The 20,838-nt window shown below is 38.5% G+C and overlaps 1 protein-coding gene across 2 annotated transcripts in view; it reads left to right on the top strand.

Moving 5' to 3' along the window:
• The window catches only part of PACC1 (proton activated chloride channel 1), a 36,258-nt gene extending 16,790 nt beyond the window's left edge, over positions 1-19,468 (top strand). Inside the window, exons 3-8 of one of the 2 annotated variants that reach the window (XM_074222619.1) lie at positions 5,069-5,272; positions 6,887-7,038; positions 9,523-9,665; positions 11,557-11,701; positions 14,902-15,009; positions 18,607-19,467. In XM_074222619.1, the coding sequence (XP_074078720.1) occupies positions 5,069-5,272; positions 6,887-7,038; positions 9,523-9,665; positions 11,557-11,701; positions 14,902-15,009; positions 18,607-18,768 (914 nt within the window). In that variant the 3' untranslated portion in view covers positions 18,769-19,467. Of the gene's footprint in view, positions 1-5,068; positions 5,273-6,886; positions 7,039-9,522; positions 9,666-11,556; positions 11,702-14,901; positions 15,010-18,606 lie in introns of both variants that reach the window. The other variant, XM_074222618.1, reaches the window with a different exon arrangement.
• Positions 19,469-20,838: the final 1,370 nt, after the last annotated feature.

Here is a 20,838-nt window from a genome sequence, read left to right as displayed (position 1 = left end):
TAATGCTATTACTCAGTCAAAGAATATGTACAATTTAATAGCTTTAAGGACAGGGACATAGATTCAAATTGCTTTCCAAAATGGCTAGACCAATTCATAGCTCCAGCAACAGCACATTAACCATTTGCTGTTTTTTAAAAAAAAAACTTCTTAAAGTAGTATTTTTCCAATTATATGTAAAGACAATTTTCAACATTTGTTTTTTTTCCTTCACTTTCTTTTTTTTCTTTTTTTTTTTTTAAGTTTTTTGCAAGGCAAATGGGGTCAAGTGGTTTGCCCAAGGCCACACAGCTAAGGTAATTATTAAGTGTCTGAGGCTGGATTTGAAATCGTCTACTCCTGACTCCAGGGCCAGTGCTTTATCCACTGTGCCACCTAACTGCCCCAACATTGGTTTTTTTTTTTTAATTAAAGATTTTATTTATTTTGAGTTTTATAGTTTTTCCCCCAATCTTACTTCCCTCCCCCCACCCTCCACAGAAAGCACTTTGTCAGTCTTTACTTTGTTTCCATGTTGTACATTGATCCAAATTGAGTTCAACATTTGTTTTTAATAAGATTTTTGAGTTCCAGATTTTTCCCTTCTTCTCTACTCTCCCTACTCCACCCCATACAGAAGCAATTTGATATAGGCTATATATGTACAATCATGTAAAACATATTTCCACATTAGTCATGTGGAACCACTAGCTATTAATATAATTTTTATTAACTGGGGGAGAAAAGCTTGGAAGAGTAGTTAGTGGCTAAGCTGTGGGTGGTCTTGAATGCCTAGCTAAGGATTTGGATATTATCCTATAGGTTATAACATTTCCAGAACTCAGTTCTGCATCGTATGGGGAAAGTGGTTAGTGATTGGTAAGAAATAAGAAATAAGAAATTTTATAGATGGGTAGACTGAGACTCAAGAGGGGTCATTCAGCAAATGGCTCTTGGAGCCAGGATTGAAATCTAGAACCTTTGATTTTCTGAACCCTAATCCAGTGCTTCTTATCACTATTCCATGTGATAATCTGCTCAGAATTGTGCTTTAGGAAAAATTTCCCTGATAGCAGTGTAAAAAATGTTCATGAGATGGGAAAGATGGGAGGCAGGGAAATGAGTTAGAAAGTTGTGGTTATTACCATAGCCTAGTTGTGAGGGCTTCAACTAGAGTGGGTAATGTTTGGAATGGAAAGGATAGAATAAAGAGGGACAGCATAGGAAAAAGTAAAAGAATTTGGTGACAAATTAGATGCAGGAGAGGAAGGAGGATTCATGAATGATAAACAGATTTTGACCTTGTGTGATTAGTAGAATTATGGGATCATTGAAAGGAAGTCCAGAGGGAAAGCTATGTTGGGTTCAGTTGATATGTTAAGCTTAAGATGACAGTACCATGTCCACATTTGTTGTTGTCTGATTCTTTGTGACGTCATTTGGGGGTGTTCTTGGCAAAGTCACTGGAGTAGTTTATCATTTCCTTCTTCAACCCATTTTATAGATAAGGAAACTGAGGCAAGCAGAGTTAAATGACTTGCCCAGGGTCACAGAGCTAGTAAGTGTCTGAAGTTGGATCTGAACTCAGGTCTAAATGACTTGAACTGGTACTCTAACTACTGTGTTACCAAATATCCATGTGGAGATTCTTAAAGGTTGTTGGTAGGGGCAGCTGGGTGGCACATTGGATAGAGCACCAGCCTGGGAGTCAGGAGGACTTGAGTTCAAATCTGGTCTCAGACAGTTAATAATTACTTAGCTGTGTGACCTTGGGCAAGGCACTTAAAACCCTTGCCAAAAAAAAAAAAAAAAAGGTTGGTCGCATTAGACTAAAGTTTAAGACAGAGGTCTGAACTGGACATGGAGATCTGGAATTGAATGAGTAGAAGTGATAATTGAATCTATGAGAATAGATGATATTTTGAAGAAAGATAATAGAAGAGCATTTGACTAAGCTTTGTGATAAGCCTACATTTATGGTACAGAATTAGAAAGGAAGTGGAGCCAATGATAGAGAAGGAAGAAATGACTAAGAAGCATCAGGAGAGAATATTTCTCACAGGAACCCTAGGAGAAATTTCAAGGAGGGGAAGTTCACTGCCCTGTGCTACTCATGGCCATTGTATTTGATATGAAGTCTTCCACTATCTTGAGAGCAATTTCTGTAGGATAGGAATAGATATTAGATCATGGGGGTTGGAGGATGGGTGACCAAGGATGCAGTGAAGGCATCACATCAAACTTGGAGAAGAAAACCAATGGAAGAAGATAGAAGACATGTTGAAAGGGTAGTAAGATTGAGGAAAGATGTATGAGGTGGTGGTTTTTTTTTTAAGGTGGAGGTTTCAGAGCATAGTTGCAAATGAAGGGGAAGAGATTAAAGATCATATTCAATTAGGAAATATTTATTAACACTTCCTATATGCCAGATACAGGGGTTAAAAAAAACAGAAGGAAACAAATCCAAGGAATTTGCATTGGATCAGGAAGACAGTATATATGGAAATATGGATATATGAAATGTATGCCAAAGAAATGTAAGAATGGAGGACACTATGAAGGATGGAGAGCATGGAAGGCTTTGAATAGAAGGTATCTCTTCTGTAGAGGATTGAAGTAAGAAAGGGACTCTACCTGGAAGAGGATGAAGTGTAAGTGGTTTCCAGGCTTGGGGAAAGATGGAGAGCCAGTTTCAATGGACCATAGAATAAAAGAAGGAAAGTATTGTAGAATACAGTCAAAAAAACAAATTGGTGCCAGAGTGTGAAGGATTTAAAAACCAAACAGAAGAACTTATATTTGATCATAGAGACAACTGAACCTAGAATTTATTGAATTAGGAACTGACCTGATCAATCTAGGTATTTCACTGCAATTTAGGAAAATCACTTGGGCAGCTATGGATGGATTAGAAAGGAGAGACTTGAGTTAGGGAGACACCTTAGGAAGCTATTTCAAAAACCCAGGTAGAAGGTGATGAGGCCCTGAATTGGGGTGGTGGTCCTGGGAGTAGAAAGAAAGATACAGATCTGGAAAGATACTGTGGAGATAGCAAAGTTAAGAGGTGGCAGTTAATTAGATATATGTGGTGAGTGAGTGAGGGGACAAGTGTAGTGATGAAAGAAATAGGAGATGATTGGAACATGGTGCCAAAGGAGCCTGGCCCTGCTCTAGTTCTCCCTTCTTCCCCTCCACACCCCAACTACGGTGTTAGAGAGTGTAGCATTGAAGACTAACTCTGGAGCCTAGGTGAGATCAGAAGGAAACTGTTGGCCTGGGAATGTAGGAGAGGTATTTGGTGTTAAGAACAAACAGCAGACTCAGGATATGGGAAAGGTAAAAAGTTTAGAGTTTGTGGTTAGAGATTGAGAGCCCTCAGCTTCTTGCCTTTGTATGTTTAGTTCAACAAAAGGTTATTAATAAAAAATGTTAAAAATATGTCTTTATATAGTTGGAGAAAAATAAAAAAATATATTTTAAAAAGAGTTTATTAAATGCCTTTTATATGCCAAGCTACAAACCCTGCCCTAAAGGAACTTGTGTTGGAGTGAAACAGCAGATAAATAAATATGAAGGAATTTTGGTGGGAAGTAGTAGTAGGGAGATGATGGTAGTCCTTTTATTGGAGGGAGAGAATTCTGGGCATGGGGGTGTGTGGAGGGGAGAACCCTCTAAATGCCAGACAGCAGTGGAACTGAGGACTGTATGGGACCACTTAGGTTGGTATGAAGAAGACTAATTAATGTGTAGTAAACATGGAAAGACAAGCAGGGGTCTGATTATGAAAAGTTTTGCCAATCAAATGGAGGAGTTTTATTTTGAATAGGGACTGGAAAATCAGTTGTTCCAATGAATGAGGAAGTCTCCAGTGTGACTTTGACAATAAGTGACTAAAACTGTGTTGAGATTAACAACAACAACAACAACAACAACAATAATAATAATAATTTACACAGTGTTTTAAGGTTTTTCAAGGCACTTTCCTCTCAACAACATTGTGAGATAGGTAGTGCAAGTTTCATCCTTATTTTACAGATGAGTAAACTGAGCATTGAAGAGGATAAGTGACTTGTCTATGGCCATGGGCTAAGTAAGCATTATAGCATGATTTGAACTTACAATGTTCTAGACCCAAATTCAGTGCCCTTTCCACTGACCCTTTCAAATTAAAGAGTGACTGTCATTGATGTGTCTTTTGAAGTTACAAAGAATGATACCAGGAGAAAGGAAGGTACAGGTGGGAAGAGATCAGTCATCAGAGCTGCCTTTTGGCTCTCCCTACCTCTAGCATCATGACTGAGCAAGCTCCATCCAAATAATGGACACTATTACTGCTGCCTCTAGAAAAGGAAACATGGGGCTCCCACTTCTCTCATCCTGGATAGGAACAAAAAGACCTCTTCATTCCTTAGTTCCTCTAAAACAAGGTTATGATTTTCCCCTGAAGAAACTTTACCTAGCAACTAGGAGAAAATAGACCAAAACAAAATATAAAAGTATAGAAATGGTCATGTTTATAGAGTATAGAGATATTATCATAATATAATTATGATTGATTCTGACTGGTAGAGTTCTGTGTTCTGTATCGTCTCTTTCCATCTGCATTCTTATCAGATTTCTGTTGCTGTTATTTTTAATATCAACAATCCAATAGCACACCATGATCCCTCCAATACTGAATTTTACTGATCTTAATTATCTGAACCATTTTTCTAGTGATTTCCAAAATCCCCTGCATCATAGGTGAGGAATATACTCAAAGTGTCTTATGTATATCGTGTTATAGATAGCCCACACTGAAAAACTTTAAATATAGGGGTAAAGACCAAAATATCGATCATTGTGAAATCTAGTTACCTGTTCTCAATTTTTAAGTTCATAGGCTGCCTCTCATGTCAGCCAACCAATTCATTGACATTTATCATAAGGAGAACCAGATGAGTGAGTACAGATGTATCTGTAGCTAATCCCTACAGTTGGGAAGATGACTCACAATTCGGGTGTCTTATAATTAGATGGATTAGAGAGTGTCTTTTTCTGTACATGATGGATAGCCTTTTCTTCATTACTTTGTACTCTCCAATTCTAGACAGCGAATCTGTCATCAGCAGCATCCGCTTCAGCAAGGCATGCTTAAAGAATGTGTTTTCCGTCCTGTTAATCTTCATTTACCTGCTGCTTATGGCTGTGGCTGTCTTCCTGGTCTACCAGACCATCACTGATTTCCAGGAGAAGCTCAAGCATCCAGTCATGTCTGTTTCCTACAAGGAGGTGGACCGCTATGATGCGCCAGGTAAGACTTGCTCCTAACCTCCATCACAGCATGTCTTTTGGTCCCAGTTCTCCATCAAAATAGGTTTGAGCTTAACGGTCCTTAAAGTACTAAAATCTGATGCTAAAATCCTGAGCTTTTGTTAATTGATATAGCAGAAAGAATCTTGACACTGTTTTATTCTTACTTAGCTCTATAGCTTACTCTGTTATATTCTGTGTGACTTTGGGTAAGTTATTCTGCTTTCTGTGCCTCAGTGGCCCCATCTGTGAAACAAGAAGATTGCACTCTATGTGATCTCTAAGGTTCCTTCTAACTCTAAATCCCATGATCTTAGGTGTATCTGACATGTAGGGATTTGGATGTCATTGTTCACAGTTCAAATTGACTTCCATCTCACAAGCCAAAGTGAAAGAATTTATATTCTAGGCTATAGGGAATAATGGTGGTGGGACTTAAGGCAGTAGGAAAAAGATTGGAAGATGGGAAACTTGATCTGACTCTTTTATGTTGGAGGTAGAATGGAAGAATGTTACAATAAGGAGAAAGGAAGAAAGACTACTCTACTCTTTAGATTAAAAATACATTTGTGACCTTTCCTGAAGAGGAAAAAGCTAGGTCTTTGGAGAAGGAAATATTACTGCTTAACTTTTAAGCAATGATGATTAGAGTAGAACCCCAGGTGCTGTCAGGCAAATAAGGGTAAGAGGAAGAAGAAAAGCAAGTTATAGTGGCCAATGATTGTTTTTGACCGAGGCAGATGTCTGTAGGTCTGTTGATAACAGTAAAAGTCTGCTGCCTACTGAATACTAACTTTTGCCTAGGTAGTGATTTGCAACTTGGATAGAGCTCTCGTGAGAGTTTAAATAAATATTTAAATGATAAAAAAAAAGTCTGCTGCGTACTTGAATGCAAGACATGATCAGAAAATCTTTCAAAACTCAGAATCACTTCTGGTGATTATTTTTTATTTGTTTGTTTTGTTTTTAAATAAATATTTATTTTTCCAATTATACATAAGGGTAATTTTTAGCATTCATTTTTATATTTTCTCCCTTTCCTCCTTCCACCTAATGTGAACAAGCAAGTAATCTGCTATAGATTAAACATGTACAACCATGTTATACATATTTCTATAATAGTCACTCTGAAAGAATTAAAACAAAAGGGAAAAGCTGCGAGAATAAAAAAAATTTTTTTAATCTTTTTTTGCAAGGCAATGGGGTTAAGTGGCTTGCCCAAGGCCAGACAGCTAGGTAATTATTAAGTATCTGAGGTTGGATTTGAACTCAGGTACTCCTGACTCCAGGGCTGGTGCTCTATCCATTGCACCACCTAGCTGCCCCCCAAAACTTTTTTAAGTGAAAATAGTATACTTTGATCTGCACTCAGATTCCATAGTCCTTTTTCTGGTGTGGATAGCATTTTCCATCTCAGATCTTTTTGAATTGTCTTTGATTACTATATTTCTGAGAAGAGCTAAGACCCTGAGCTTTCAAGGCAGGACTATGACTTCTCAAAGGGCTATTCTATACAGTTTGCTGATGGTAAAATGGTACAAGAAAGATAAGGTGTCAGACCTAGGGCCCTGAGGATTTCTGATGTTTGTTTATCTCTATTTTCCCCCCAATTCAGGTATAGCCCTCTACCCCGGGCAGGCTCAATTGTTAAGCTGTAAGCACCATTATGATGTGATCCCCCCACTGAACCGGCCTGGGCAGCCAGGAGACGTGAACTGCACCACCAAGAGGATTAATTATACGGATCCTTTCTCCAACCAAACCATGGTAATCCTCCTGAGGGCTGGTTCAGGAGCCAGCTCAGCCTGAGAACTCAGATCTCATGGACTCCAAGGATGCAGGCTATTTTAACTCCTTTCCTAGCCTGTCTTTTGAGAGGCTGATTTTTCAGGGGTCTTTGGGTGGGTCAGTTTCCTAACAATGTCCTCTGAGAGAGCAGAAAATGGAATAAATGTGAACATGGCCCTAGCAAGATCCTCACATTGGGCAGGTGAAGTGAAATTTGTTTCAGACTTCTACTAATGTCCAAACAACTTGCAAATGGCACCTGATTGGATGAATACCCTTGAAAGTACAAGTTCTTTTGCAAGCACTTTTCTTCTGCCTCAGTGGTAGATTCTTTGAATGCCAGTGTATGTGATGGAGAGAGGCGGTGGTGAGAAGCAGCAGACATTGTCACTGAGAGACAGGTTTATGAAAGAGGCGGATTTCTTGGGATCCTTTTAGGCAGGTTTCCCCCTAAGATATTCATGGACTCTCCCCACCCTTGTTCTAGGAAAACCCCGAATGGCATCTTGGAGATGACATCAAGCCCAAAGTCTAGTATCCCTGACATCATTTCTACTTTTGTAATCAATTAAGTATTTAATATATGCCAGGCCCTATGCTTGCTGCTGAGGAGAGAAAATTGAGATGGACCTCCCTTCAGGGAACTTACATTCTAATAGGGAGGCAACATACATACCACCTCTCTTCTGTGTTCTCACTGCCTCTACCCAGACAGAAACACTTCCTATGACCTGCCTAGACAGCGTCAGGCTTTCCTTCTTCCAGGGCCTCTTTCATATCCCTCTTGAGGGGGAAATATAAATATATAGCCTAATATTGCTTTTAAAGCTTGTTAACTTTTGCTCAATCCTTTACATAAATTAACTTAATTACTTCTCACAAAAGCCTTCAATGGCAAGGGGAAAGGGGAGAGAGAGAGTAAGTATTCATTTAGGACCTACTGTGCTATGAACTATGAGAAACACTTTAATAATAATAAAGTTAACATTTAAATTTAATGCTTTGCACTGTGCTAAAATGCTTTACAAATATGACCTCACTGGATTCTCACAGCAACCTGAGAGGTAGATACTGTTTTTATTCCCTTTTGACAGCTGAGGAAGTAGAGGCAAATAGTCAGTAAACAACTTGCCCAGAAATCACATGGCTAGTGTCTGAGGCTGAATTTGAACTCGGATCTTCCTGGCACCTAGTATTCTATGCATTGGACCATCCAGGTGCCTAGATTACAAGGTGGTATTATCAGTGCATGTAGTACCTAATGCCAGGGGCTACCTAGGCCCTTGTAGCACCTAGATTATCAGGCCTTATTATCTAGTGCTCATGGCGCCTAGTACCGGGTGTCTAGATTATCAGGTGTTATTATTATCTAATGCTTGTAATGCCTAGTACTGGGTATCTAGATTGCAAGCTGTTATTATCTAGTGCTTATAGTCTTATTATCTAGTGTTTGTAGTACCTGGTTTCAGGTGCCTAGATTATAAAAAGTTTTATTATCTAGTACTTGTAGTACTACATGGTATTATTATTAAAGACAAAGTATTCTTATTATGTCCATTTTACAAATGAGGCAACAAAGGCATCCCATGGTCATAAAGCTGCTGAATGTTAAGAGGCTTTATTTTCAAAATCAGATCTCTCCTGACTCAAAGGCCAACCTATATTACATGCCTCATATGTTTCCTTCCAAAATTGTCCATTCCTCATGGCCAATGACTGTCTCCCTGGTGATTAGCACAGAGGTCTGCCCACTGTAGATAATCAATAGATGTTTAAAATTGATATTTTGTTTTGATATCACCTTCATTAGTCCATCAGTAAGCACTTAGGAAAGTATTTGTTCTAGGTACTGTACTAAACATTGGAAATACAATATAAGAAGAAAGTCTCTCCCCTCAAAGGGGAGATTTCCTTTCTTCTAATGGAGTAAGACAACACAGAAAAGAAAGCTAAAAGGGAGATGAGTGGAGGAATCTGGGAGCATAGTAGAGAAAGTCTAAAGTGCAGTCTAGAGAGGAATGAAGACCTGACTGGCCAGCACACTCTCTGTATGTGGATGTCCTGGAGGGATCCATCCAACAAGAGGGAGAAGTGTGTGAATTCCAGACCTGGATGGAGGAAACTTGCAGAATGAAATGAAATCTAAAAAAGAAAAGTCAAGATGGGACTATGGTCCAATGGAACTGAGCCTTGATTCTCAAATGTGGAGATCTGGGTCTCTGCTCGGACCTCAGTTTCCTCCTGAGGAAAATTAGTTTAGATGGATTATAAGGCTTCTAAGGTTTCTTCTAGAAGATCTAATATTATGAATTAGAAAACAGTGTATCCAATAATGACAATAATATAAATGAAAAGTATAACAATAAGTGGGAAATAATATAATTATAGGGAATGATAAAGTATATTCTTAAGAGATAATGGGCCCATCTCTAATTCCTTGGTTTGCTGTTTTGTTTGTTGTAGAAATATGCTCTGATTGTCCAGGGACCCCGGGAAGTAAAGAAGAGGGAATTGGTCTTCCTTCAGTTCCGCCTAAATGAGACCAACGAAGACTTCAGTGCCATTGATTACCTCCTCTTTTCTTCTTTCCAGGAGTTTTTGCAGAGGTAGGGCTTTGCTAGGCTTAGATGGTTGGGTTGGGTTGAGTTGGGCTGGGCTGGGTTGGGTTGAGTTGGGCTGGGCTAGGTTGGGTTGGGCTGGTCTAGGTCAATCTAGTCTAGACATCTTCATAGGGAATGAAGAGACGTCAGTGGAATTGTTCGATTGGAAACTGATCTGGCAGAGCTAGGAGAAATAAGTTAATCTGGTTGAGCTATTTGTCTTTCCTGACTTTCTTTAGAAACAGAATCCCAGGACTAGACAGGGACACTGAGGTCCTGCCTCTTCCCCTTCCTCCTCACCAAACTTAAAAAAACTGATCTTGGCAGAGACTGAAATCACAACCAAACTACACAGTTGTATACAGGTGACAGGGAAATTAGTGAGAGATGGGATTCAGTGTTCTGCCAAATTCTAGTGCAAGTAGGATCCTTGAGAGGTCATTTGGCTCAGTCAATCCCTTAACCCTAAGTAACTTTCTCAAATCTCTTCAAAACAGATGTGAGGAAAGAGTATGTAGGGGGAAGATATCTGTTTTATTTTTTTCCTGATTTAAAAAAATTTTGAATTTAAAAGTATCAACTAAAACGAACACTTCCATATGTATAATAGAATAGAAAGAGAAGGTTGACCAAGAAACTGAGAATCTGTTCTGTACAACTTATTTTCTTTTTAAGTATATAAGTTTGATATATTATTTTCAAAGCTGTCCTTCTTGTCCATGATTCCTTCTGGCCTCCCTTCTGTTCTCTTTTATGCATTTCAAAAACATGTTTCAGTGACCCTCCTTTCTTTCCTTTTTTTTGGCATCTCAATTCCTAGCTCTTCCCATTTCTCTCATCTCCAGTTAAGAAAAAAGAAAAAGAAAATCTGTGTAATAAATGTGTATAGTCAAGCAAAACAAATCCCCACAATGGCTATAAATTGGCTCACATTCCACAACTTGAGTCTGTTACCTCTGTCATGAGGCAGGTACCTGCATATTACGTCACTGGTCCTCTGGGATTATGTACTGTGCAAATAAAGATGGCCAGGAAGTTGGAGATGTGGGACCAGAGTTTAGGGAAGAAGAGAACTAAATATAGATCTGAGAGTCATCTGGGTAGAGATGATCCTTAAACCTCTGGAAGCTAATGAGATCACTGAGAAAGAATATAAGAAGGAAATGTCCTAAGACAGTGCTCTAGAGTATGCCTACAGAGTGGGTAGAATAGATTTAACCAAAGATTTTGCAAAGGAACAGAAAGACACGTAGGAGACAGAATGACAGGTCCTGAGCTCATGCCTTATGAGGATCAGCTGAAAAAACAAGGTATGTATAACAAAGAGAAGAAAAGAGAAGACTTGGCAAAAACTTGAGCTGTCATATGGAAAAGAAATTAAACTTATTTTGTTTGGCCCCAGAGGGCTGTACTAAGCAATGGGTGGATTTGGGAGAGGCAAGTTTAGGATCTTGGATTTAATTTGAAGGAATCTTAGAGTACTTCTAGTTCAATTTCTTCATTTTTACAGCTCATACAGGTAGGAAACAAGAGTACCAGGATACAAAATGAGTTCCTCTAACTCCAAATTCATCATTATTTCCACTATATTATGATTGATGTAAGAAAAAACTTCTTAATAGTGTTGTTTGGTGGGAGGTAGAGAAATAATTTCTCTGGAGTGGATATAGGAGGTTGGGTCTAGCTGCTTACATTTTCCTGTTGGGACAGGAGATCAGCTAGGACTCAAAACCTGACTTGACTGCTGAGTGATCCTGAGCTAGCTATGCAACTTCCTTCTCTGAAAGGTGGGAGATGGGGAAGTTTGAATGAGATGTTTGTCAAGATCCTTTCCATTCTTTAATTCTATAAATAAGTCTGTCCTTTTGTCCATCTCACCCTTCTCCTTCCTTCCAAGCCCAGACAAAGTACGCTTCATGCAGGACTGTGAGAGTGCCTATTCTAGCTGGAAATTCTCCGGGGGTTTCAGGACGTGGGTCAAGATGTCACTTGTGAAGACAAAAGAAGAGGATGGAAGGGAAGCTGTGGAGTTCCGGCAAGAGGTAGGCAAGAAAGTAGTTGATTCTAGGTACCCTTCACCACAGGATCTGCCTCAGGCAGCATGGAAGTGATAGAAGACCCCTGGTGGGTGACTGTGGGCATTCCTGTGCTTAGGTCCTATGTTGACCATTTGACCACTGTCATCAAAAACTACTGTCACTGTCTGGTGCCCTTGAGGGGTTTCAAACCACTTAAAGAACAAACCCCTGATGAAGAGATAAAAAAAATGTATCTCCCTTTCTTCTTTGCAGAGTTCAGGAATTATGAGTAGAGAATATTGCATCTATTGTTAGTTTTTTGAATTTCTAGTTTCTTCATTTCTTCTTATAAAGTGTTTAGGAGAATTGGGATGGATTTATTTGCAAATGAAGGTGATGAAAAACTAAGAATATTGTTTAAAAAATTTTTAAAGTAAGGGGTTTTTTTGTTTGTTTTTTTGCAAGGCAGTGGGGTTAAGTGGCTTGCCCAAGGCCACACAGCTAGATAATTATTAAGTGTCTGAGGCTGGATTTGAACTCAGGGCCTCCTGACTTCAAGTCTGGTGCTGTATCCACTGTACCACCTAGCTGCCTCCTAAAATAAGTTTTTATTGATGTCTTTAGTTTTTTTCATCATTATGTATTTTTCCCCTGTATCTCTCAGAGAGCTAGCCTATATATTAAAATAATATTTTTAAAGCCAAAAAAGATAATAAATAAAGGAAATAAATATCAGCATATCATATCAATGGATTGAAGAAATATGTTGATGGTCTCAAGGTGTCCTCAAATCTCTTCATTCAAATCATGCTTAAATTTCAGTTTTGCTATATTCATTTATGTGTGTGTGGGAGTTAGAGTCTTTCCAATTACATTGTTGTAGTCAATCATGTATATTTTTTCTTGACTCTGCTTGCTTCATTCAACATCAGTTCATGTAGTTCTTTCTTTTTCTTTTTCTTTCTTTTGCAAGCCAATGGGGTTAAGTGGCTTGCCCAAGGCCACACAGCTATTTAATTATTAAGTGTCTGAGGCTGGATTTGAACTCAGGTACTCCTGACTCCAGGGTCGGTGCTTTATCCATTGCATCACCTAGCTGCCCCCATATAGTTCTTTCTATGCTTCTCTGTCTTCATCACATCCATCATTGCTTACAGCATTCATTTTTTCAGCCGTTCTACTTTGTTTTCAATTCTTTGCTATAACAAAAAGTCCTGCCGATAAATGTTTTATTGTATCTAAGGACTTTTTTCTTAATATTGCTATTTTTGTCATTCTTGTCAATTTTCAGAGTATGAGGTGTTTCCATTTGCATTTCTCTTATTAGTGATTTGGAGTATTTTTTCATATAGTTGTTAATACTTTGCATTCCTTCTTTTGAGAAATGTTTGTTCATATCCTTTACTTATCTTTTGAGATGATAGTTTTATATATATATATATATATATATATATAGAGAGAGAGAGAGAGAGAGAGAGAGAGATTCATTTATTTCATATATAAACTTAAATATATATATAAAACAGATTTTTATGTATTATATATATATATAATTTATATATCTTGTTTAGTAAAATCCTGATCAGAGCTATCTTATACAAATTAAAAAGAAACAATGCATCAATAAAACTTTAAAAAATACAGTGATGGAAAGCTTTCAACAAGTAGAGGAAAGAAGGAAAAGTTTATTGAAGGAAATGACGTTTAAACTGAGCTTGAAGGACAGTAAGAGTTCCAAGAAATAGAGAGAAAATATTCCTAGCAGGAGACGGAGCAAAGGCAAAACAAAACAAAACAAAAGCAGGGAGGCAGGAGATGACATCAAATAGGCCAGTTTAGCTGGAATACAGAAAATAGCTAGAGTAATGTAGAATATATAATTGTACAATGTGGAGTTAATATAGTCAACAAGCCTTCAAGTATGTACTTTGTGTCAAATACTTTGAGGAATACATTAAAGTGTAGGGTGGAGAAGAATCAGCTTAGACAGACAGATTGAAGCCAAGTCCTGCAAAGCTTTCAGTGACAAAGGTATTTTATTTTTGAGTCAGTAAGGAACAACTGAAGCTTCTTGAACAAGAGAGTGATGTAGTCAGAATTGTTTTTGAGGAAAACCAGTTTTTCATTATTTTATAGCTATGTGGAAGATGGATTGGACAAGGACAAAGACTCAGCTTGGTTCCCCTTCACATACTTTATGATCCACTGGCACTGACCTGGGCTCATCTCCCTTCTCAGGGCCTTTTCACTGGCCGTGTCCCATGGAATACTCTTCACTCCTCATCTCCTGACATCCTTAAAGGCTCAGCTCAAATGCTTTCTCTTACAAGATGCCTTTTCAATTTCTTTTCTTTTTGCCAATCAACCCTTTCTCCCTCCTCTCTACTCCCCAGTGCTAGTTAATGCTATCTCTCCGAGACTTCTTTCCATTTGTACTGTCTAGATCTTGTAAGGGAGATATTTACATATTATTTCCTCCATCAAAATGTGAACCCTTTGAGGGTAAGCAATTCTGTTTTTGCTTTTCTTTGTATTTCCAGTGCTTATATAATGTCTGACAGAGTTAACTTATGTTTGTTGACTAGGACTGGCAGAGAGACCAATTAAGACTCCAATACTACATTTAGGGAAGAGTTGACTAGGGTTTGGTCTAGGGTAGATCAGACCTGAATAGAGGAACTGATACAACAGATTAACTTGAAGAGTTGAAATTTCTGACACTTGGCCACAGTTGAATGACTATAGCCATAGGTGTACATTAGAAATGCAGACTTTTTAGCCAGACCTGGTACTGCCTTTAGGGAGGCTGTCTCTTGCATCTGAGCTCAAGAGCAGGGTAAGGTGCAGTGGGTTACACCAAATAGGTGTCTGCAAGATGTATAGAATCAGTGTTGTGAGCTCCCAGGAATGGGGAAGGAGGGGAAGAGGGAACCACATTTTCTAGGGAGGAGCCAAACAGCCCAGGTCAGAAAGAGCATGTTAAAAGTTTCCCTGCTGATCATCAGTGGGACTGGAACCATATCCCAGCATGTCCAGCCAAGAGAGATGGGGAGACCCAGAAAATGCAGATTTTGAATACTTTTGTACTTTCCTGGGTCTGATGCTATGAGGTAAGGTTAATACAGGGATAGAGACTAATCCCTAGAACTAGTAGGAAAGGAAGAGACAAAGCCTAAAGAAGGGAGATGCACAATGGAGATAACTCTGCTTTTTTCTCCTTCCAGACAAGTGTAGTGAACTACATTGACCAGAGACCAACAGCAGAAAGAAGTGTCCAATTGTTCTTTGTGGTCTTTGAGTGGAAAGATCCCTTTATTCAGAAAGTCCAAGATGTAAGTAATGTATTAGCTGGTCAGCTCCTTGTGCTGTGTGGAAAGCAGTTTCCTTTCCCTGAGCAAAATGTCCTTATTTTGTACTTTTTTAAGTGCTAACTTCAACTCACTCCTGTTGAATGTACTCTAGGAAAAATTGGTAAAAAGATTAAAAAAAAGAAATTTAAAGTGCCTATTGGCATAGGCAATCAGAACAGAAAAGTACAAACAATTGAGCAGAGTGGCTAGGAAGATAGCAAAAACCAAACTCTTGCTTAAATGAGATTAGGGAAAGGAGTGCCCCTCATTGGGGTGGCATTGGGGCAGAGTCTGGATGATACCCTCTGAAATTACAGGCTTGGTGTGTGACCTTTGGCAGCAAACAGGGAGTGGGGTGGATAGAATGATGAACCTGGAACCAGGAAAACCCAGGTTCAAATCAAGTTTTTGCCTTAAAATTAGAAGTTGTATGACCAAGAGGGCATCTAGGTGGTACAGCAAATAGAGTGCCAAACTTGGAGTCAAGATGACTCATCTTCCTAAATTTAAATCTTCATACTATGTGATCCTGGGAAAGTCACCTAACCTCAAGTTATCTTAGTTTCCTTCTCTGTGAAATAGGTATAATAATAACACCTGTCTTTCAGTGTTGATGGGAAGATCAAATCAAGATAGCTTATCTAAGGGGTTTTGCAAACTTCATGTGTTACATAAATACTAACATCATCACAGCATCTCTGAGTCTCACTTTACCATTTGTAAAGTCAGAGGGTTTGAACAGACATATCAATGAAAAAGTATCTCTTAAGCATCTATTATGTATCAGAGGTATTATTATGCTAGATTCTGGAGATCCAAATATAATGAATCAAATAATTCCTCTACAGAAGGAGCTTACAGTCTAAGGGGAATGACAACATATTTATTTATATAGTCGTGCATTTTCCATACCAAGTTTCATTTGATTCTATTATTTTTATGAAGTAGAGTATCATCATCTTCCTGTTACTCAGGAACAAATAAGCTTAATGATAATTCTATAATAATAATAATAATAATAATAATTATTATTATTATTATTACTGTTTAAAGTTTGCAAAATGCTTCCTCACAATAACAGTAAGAGGAAGATGTTGTTATCCCCATTTTACAGATGAAACTGAAGTTAAGTGACTTGCCCAGGTTGACCCAACTAGAAAATATCTGAGGTGAGTTAAGGATTTAGCTGTTCCTGAATCTAAGTCCAGTCCTTGATGCACCATACCTACCACCTTGCTGTCCAGAAAGGTTGTGATTTCAGCCAAGTATTAACTAGCTGAGACAGATCAATTTTTAGAGCAATTCCCAAAGAAAACAGAAGTTAGAGTAGACAAGGACCCCCAACAGACCTCTCTGCTTCCCTGAATTGTTTGAGCATGGTGAACCACCTTATGCATTAAGCAGAGGCAGAGTCATTTATCAGTCAAAATAGAATGCTTTATGGAGAAGTTGGCATCTTATTGGTCTAGAAACAATGAATGTGCCCAACAGCATATTATGAAGGTCAATATCTTGGCAGAAGGTATGAAAAATAATTGGAGTGTTTCTATGCAGATTTTTCAAAACTATGATTATTTTTGGAACTAATTCATTATGAATAGTGGGCAATTTTGGGAAGTTTGGAAAGATATTAAGAAAGTATATGAGTATAGCCAAAACTGAATAAACATCTGAGAACTAGTTTGATAAAGCCAGAATAGAGCCTGAACCTATTTTCCACTGGCACAGAGAACTCCCATGTGAGCACACTCCTAATCTATGCAGATTATCACCTTCTCTATAATTTATAGGCTCAAATAAGTGTTTTCTGGAGCACTAAGGCTAAAATGACTTGTCCAGGGGCATGCAGCCCTGTGTGTCTGAGGCCTTCCCAGATAGGACCCTAGTTCTTTATTCATGATATCACACCACCCTTCATAGATAAGAAATTTGCAATACAGATTTGCTCTTAATGATTTTGATTCATTCTGTTAACCAAATTTTGGGAGCTCATACTCTCATACTTGGTTCAAATAACTTTAAATTTAAGCAAAGGTGTTATTTAGGGAAAAAGAAAATAGGTTGGATTACATAAGGTGAGCTATTCCATCAAATATTGTTCCAAATCAGAAAGCATTTATTGAAAAGGAATCATATCATTCTCACTAAGTTGTAGTTGCTATTCAGACTAAAATTTTAAAATTTGTTTAAATTGTAAAATTTGTTTAAATTTTTTAAATAAGTATCCCAAAAGGTTTAAGGCATAAAATCAGTTTTAAGCTTTAATAGCTTCAGAAGTATAAATCTACAAATTTTAAAAAAGCATTTGGAAGTTTCATTATTTCAATTTCTTTTCTACTTTTGTGAATTTTGGAATAAGATAGACTCTCACCACTGTGCAGACATGTTTTCAGCCTCAGACCAGTGACTTAGTAGAAGACAACCTCTCTCAGTCACCTTAATCTTTTGATATATCTCTGTGTGATCACATCAAAACTACTGTCTATGTGTCCAGAACTCATTCTCACAATATCTTAAGGTCTCTCTTGCAAATATATCAGCTGAACAGCAGCTGATGAAAAGTTTTTATAAAGTTCAAAAATCAACTAGTCACATAGAGCACAAGATTGTGGTTCAGTTGAATTTACAAAGAACATTTAAATCATAAGTTTTAAGATATTAATGAAGTGATTTAAAGCTTTAAGAATTTTAAGTTATCTTGTCTAATTCATTTTTTCTCCAAGGGTTTTAAAGTTTTATTTAAAATGAAGGGTTCCATTATTGCAGAAAATTTGCTAACCACTTAACCTAGATAAATGCCCCTAACCTTCCAAGCTCAAAAAAGTTGAGTCTGAGTCATGGGCCAGCTTTCTCACCATCCTGCGTCATAGCTCAATGGCTGAGCAAGTTTACAATAGTCATTCAGTCACCCCTGATGGCACAGCAGAGGGATGGCAAGGAAAGGGAGTGGCTAAGTTCCAGAAAAGATCATGTATCATGGATATAATCCCAGGGTGAATGCAGGTGCTCTTGTGTTTTCCCAATGTATATGTTAGAACCACCAAGTATATTAGAACATGCCAAATATTGTAGAAGTAAATAAAAATTTTAATTATGCTTTCATTTGGGGCAGCCAGGTGGTAAAGTAGATAAGGTGCTAGGCCCAGCAGCCGAAAGACTCAAGTTCAAATCTGGCTTCAGCTCTTTACTAGCTATGTGATCTTGGGCAAATCCCCTCTACCTCTTATTTATGTTTCCAATAAAATGGGGATAACAATAGTTCCCACCTCTTAGAGTTGTAAGGATCAAATGCAAACCTTCCAACACTCTGTAAATGCTCACTCTTATTCTTTTTTACTATAGTTGAGAGCAACTAGGTGGGGAGGTAGAGTGCTGGGCCCAAGTTCTAATCCAGATCCATACTTAATTATCTGTGACCCTGAACAAGTCACTTCACTCTGTTTGTCTCAGTTTCCTCATCTATAAAATGAGCTGGAGATGACAAACCACGCTATTATCTTTATGAGGAAAACCCCACGTGAGGCCAGGGAGAGACAAACACAACTGATAAATGTCATACCTTAAATTTCTATCTTTCAGATCATCACTGCCAATCCTTGGAATGCAATTGCTCTACTTTGTGGGGCCTTCTTAGCATTATTCAAAGCAGCAGAGTTTGCCAAACTAAGTGTGAAGTGGATGATCAAAATTAGAAAACGATACCTGAAAAGGAAGGGTCAAGCCACCAACCACATCAGCTGAATGCTTCTCTGTGGGGCATGATGTATACACTGGGTAGACCTGTGAAATTGATGGATGCTAGCACCCCAGCTGTGACAAAGCCAGCCGGCCACCACTAATTCTGCCTTTGCCTGAATGGATATTTGTCATGCTTAACAATGACAGTTTGGAAAAATGACCCTTCTGACTTGGCCCACGAAGAGGCTGACTGGAGCTAAGGACAGGTCCACCTGCAACTTCAAAAACTATTTAAATGCTTAAGTTATTAATGAACCATTTCAAAAATTGGACCAACATGCAAATTAGGGGAGGAAGTTCAGGGAGCTTGACAAATGACCAATCAACTGTGTAAGATGCTGTGATGTGTTTCTCTGTGTTTGAGATACATTTCAACATTCCTCTATGGTTTTGATGGACCTCAACAGCTTTACAGAGCCTATGAGCATTTCAGGTGAATTGAGGCTCTCTCTACTTAGTGCTCTGAGGAAAATTCAGATTTTTTTCTTTCCATCCACCAGGGCAGCAGTTAAGAGATCTTTTTGGCACTCATCCTGAGTCCATGTGTTGTCCAAAAGTACAACTGAAGTATTTCCCATCAACGTGAGACTGACAACACCTAAAGCTTTTTATGTGGAATATGAAGTGATATAACATCTTTTAAAATTATTTGAAACGTGTGATTAAATGTCTCCTGAATGGCTATTCATTTGTCTGAGCATTGTATGTCAACAGCCATATAGAAACTTAGTAAGTTCAACTTGACAAGTCTCTTACACGTAGTAGGACAAATGTGGGGAGGAAGCAAGCCCAGACAGTATGGGGATTAAGCAGTAGTGGGCTTTTTCGGTCAAATGATTCAGCTTAGGCCCTCTCTAAAAGTAACAAGGTCTCGGCAGATGAGGAACAGAGCCGTTCATTCCCTTTGCTTACTTACAGAATGCTCCACTTCTTAAGTTTACAGTTCATTGATTTCAAGAGGGAAGAGAGACGATGGGTAGTGGTGTTGTGGTGGGGAGGGGCACATGAGTGACAGGACAGTAGTCTCTGGTTCAAGCTGGTCCCGTCAAAGTTCGATGAATGAACTGGATACCCAACTTCTTTGAACCCCTCACGGTTTCATCAATTTAAGATGCTCCTTCCTGTTCTGGTCTGTGAGATGGGTCGCAAGACTTGGCAGGGGAAGGGAATAAGCATTTAATAACCCCTGCTATGTCCCAGGCCCTGATATCTCATCTGACCATCACAACCATCAGGGGGGAGGTACTATTATAATCATCATTTCACAGCAGAGGAGACAAAGGGAGGCAGAGGCTAAGTTTCAGGTCTAGATCACCAAGCTGGTCCAAGTATCTGATGTTGGAAGGTGCTCTATCCACTGTGCCACCAGGTGCCAGAGAAATGAACTTTACAAACAGGTAAACAGCACCTGCATGATTTCTTGAAGTCTCTTCCAGTTGCATGAGTAGTCACAGACCAAATTTGAACAAGTTTCAAAATTTTCATTATGCTGCTATTCTTCAAATGGTTGTAGAGGGGGATAGGGGGTCAGGGGAGAGGTTCCAAGTTGAAAAATGAGGCACATTTGTCCTACGTCCAACAATGAAGCTGTTCTTTTGGCCAAGAAATCCCATTTAAAAGAAACTATCCTTTATAATTTTTCCCCTCCACAGAAGCATGAGAAAACAATCCCGATGACGATTTCTCCCTACTTTTTGTTCCACTTGTGAAAGCTTACATTAATTATACTAAAAGTAGCCTCATTTGAGGTATTTTAGAAATAAATTATCTTTTATGAAAGGTCACTTTAGTGTTTAATGAAAAACATGCTTTGAAGGCCACCCTGAATTGTTATCAATATCATATAAAGTCCCCAGAGACCTTTCAAAATGCATTTCTGAGGGGTGGCTAGGTGGCCTAGTGGATAAAGCAGCAGCCCTGGAGTCAGGAGTACCTGGGCTCAAATCCAGCCTCAGACACTTAGCTGTGCGGCCTTGGGCAAGCCACTTAACCCCATTTGCCTTGCAAAAACCTAAAAAATAACAAAAACAAATAAAATGCATTTTTGACAGAATAAACTCTGGAGAATGGAAA

Source organism: Macrotis lagotis, chromosome 2 (genome assembly GCF_037893015.1).
Source record: "Macrotis lagotis isolate mMagLag1 chromosome 2, bilby.v1.9.chrom.fasta, whole genome shotgun sequence".
In the NCBI taxonomy this organism is placed as follows: domain Eukaryota; kingdom Metazoa; phylum Chordata; class Mammalia; order Peramelemorphia; family Peramelidae; genus Macrotis; species Macrotis lagotis.
Note: the sequence above shows the minus strand (reverse complement) of the source record. Positions and strands in the feature narration are given on the sequence as shown.